At 25.6% G+C, this 2500-nt stretch overlaps 1 protein-coding gene across 2 annotated transcripts in view; it reads left to right on the plus strand.

Annotated features, from left to right (window-relative positions):
- Positions 1-2500, plus strand: part of GMF (Glia maturation factor) — a 12792-nt gene that overhangs the window by 1130 nt on the left and 9162 nt on the right. For both annotated transcript variants that reach the window (XM_070126411.1, XM_070126413.1), the window contains exon 2: positions 1102-1192. In XM_070126411.1, coding sequence (XP_069982512.1) covers positions 1102-1192 — 91 coding nt within the window. The remainder of the gene's footprint in view (positions 1-1101; positions 1193-2500) is intronic.

Consider the following 2500-nt stretch of genomic DNA (forward strand, 5'->3'; position numbering starts at 1 on the left):
TCCATTTAGCTTATCTGTATGTCTCTCAGTACTAATATTAATGCAAAGTAATATTAACTTTCAGCCTTCAGGTTATTTGATAAAGTGTTATAAGGTTACATTGCATGTTGAAGAACAAAAAAGAAAATACTTTTCATTTCATTGACTAATGGCTATAGATCTGATTTGGAGCTTGACTAATTATAATAAGCTATTAACATATTATTTGATCCAGGCTAACACCATGTAAAATTACCCATTCTGCTTCGAACAATTATTAGGTCGAGCTTCTATATGCAGCTCATATAAGTAGATTGTGTTGTTTTTGGTTTCACAATTAATTCAAAGGGAAAGAGATATGATCATATTAGATTTGATAAACATAATTATTGGACAATTGATGTGGTGAGTTAAACTTTTACATAATTACTTTGTATAATTTTTTTTGCACTTTTTTATTTATGCAGATTTTTTTTAGTACATAAGAATGCAGATCAATATAGCATATTACTGAAGAGAAAAATATTAGTGATGATTTTGACCAGTTATTTTTCATTTTCATGATTTCTTTGGGTTAGAGAGTTTCTTTTAGGTATATGTGAATTATCTTGACCTATTCTGAAGCATTTTTGTAAAAGTAGGCTTTATGATTCCATGAATCCCTAATCAAAAGGGTGTAAAGCATAAGTTTTGTAGAAGCCTATTAGTGATGGCCTATGCTCGGATAGTGACAGGTTTTAATCATAAGAGGTCATCCTAGTTAGAAAAGGGAATTGTTAAGAGTTTTGCGGTTCTGTAAATTTCATATGGTTTATAGATTTATTATTAGATATATTGATTTCAGTGTCTTGACAGACTGGACAGACTTTGTGAGGGTTTTATTTTCTTAGTACCTGAATGATTGAAATAGATCCCTGATGGTAATTTTCTTTAGTATTTCATGAGTACCAAGAGCTAATATAACTTTATAGGAATCATTGCTGGGTAGAACTGTGTATTGTTAGTGATGAAGTGGCAGTACAAGATTATGCAGTGGAACCCTTACATCAACAGAATGGCAACAGTGCATGTAAGCTTGCCGTCAGTTTCTGACATTCTTGCCTCCTCTTCCTATGTCCTCAGAGTCTTCCATTGTGCACCATCAACCCAGAACTCAAGGAGAAGCTTCGCAAGTTCAGGTTCCGCCGTGCTACAAACAATGCCGCTATCTTAAGTAAATAATGGTAGCATGTATTCTGTTCATATTTCATAAGAGTGTTTGTTTTCAATCAAAGGTTTTTATGTGTTGATTTGTGTGTGCTTATGTCATTTGTTAAATATTTGTTCTTTTTTATATATTTATTTATATATTTATTTTTATTTATTTATTTGTGTATTCATTTTTACAATTTTGTTCGCTATTATTTCCAGATATACATACCAAAACCCAAATATTGGATTTCGTATCTTTCTTTCTGTTTATAAAGCAATATCAATATCACTGTTGCATGGTTTTGTTGAAGAATTATTGCAATCATATTGGGAAAGATGTGACTTAGTAGAACATGTCTTTTTCAGGTAATTTTTTAAAAGGAATTTAAAAGTTCCCTAAATAAACAGAAATATTTTAAAAGTGTTGATGAGTTCATAAAAATTGGGCTTCCTTGCCATTTGATTTGTTGTTGTTGTTAATGTTGTGAATATTATTATTATTATTATTATTATTATTATTATTATTATTATTATTATTATTATTATTTTTGTTATTATTGTTATTATTATTGTTATTGTTATTGTTATTATTACTATTAATATTACTATTATTGCTATTATTATTATTATTGTTATTGTTATTGTTATTGTTATTGTCATTGTTATTATTACTATTACTATTACTATTATTATTATTATTATTATTATTATTATTATTATTATTGTTATTATTATTGTTATTGTTATTGTTATTGTCATTGTTATTATTACTATTACTATTGATAATATTATTATTTATATTACTGTTATTACTATTATTATCATTATCATTATCATTATCATTATCATTATCATTATCATTATCATTGTTATTGTTATTGTTATTGTTATTGTTATTGTTATTGTTATTGTTATTATTATTATTATTATTATTATTATTATTATTATTATATTATTATTATTGCAATTATTAATATGATTACTATTATTACTATTTTTAGTGTCATTATTATTATTATTGTTATTGTTATCATTATTATTATTATTTTCATTATCATTATGATGATCATTAACGATAGTATTATTGATATTGTTAAAATTATTTTGTATCACTGGTTTGTCAATGTTATTTCTGCTATTGTTTTTGCTGTTTTTGTTGTTATTTTCATGATTATTTTTAATGTTATTACTGTTAACACTAAAAGTGTCATTATTATCATCATGGTCATTAGCATGATCATCATTGACTTCAGTAGCAGTCATTATTGTCACCTACACCAGTATCATTACTCTTTAGATCATTATTTGTTTCATATTTGTTTGTTATTAT

This window comes from Penaeus vannamei, chromosome 10 (assembly GCF_042767895.1).
Source record: "Penaeus vannamei isolate JL-2024 chromosome 10, ASM4276789v1, whole genome shotgun sequence".
Classification (NCBI taxonomy): Eukaryota; Metazoa; Arthropoda; class Malacostraca; order Decapoda; family Penaeidae; genus Penaeus; species Penaeus vannamei.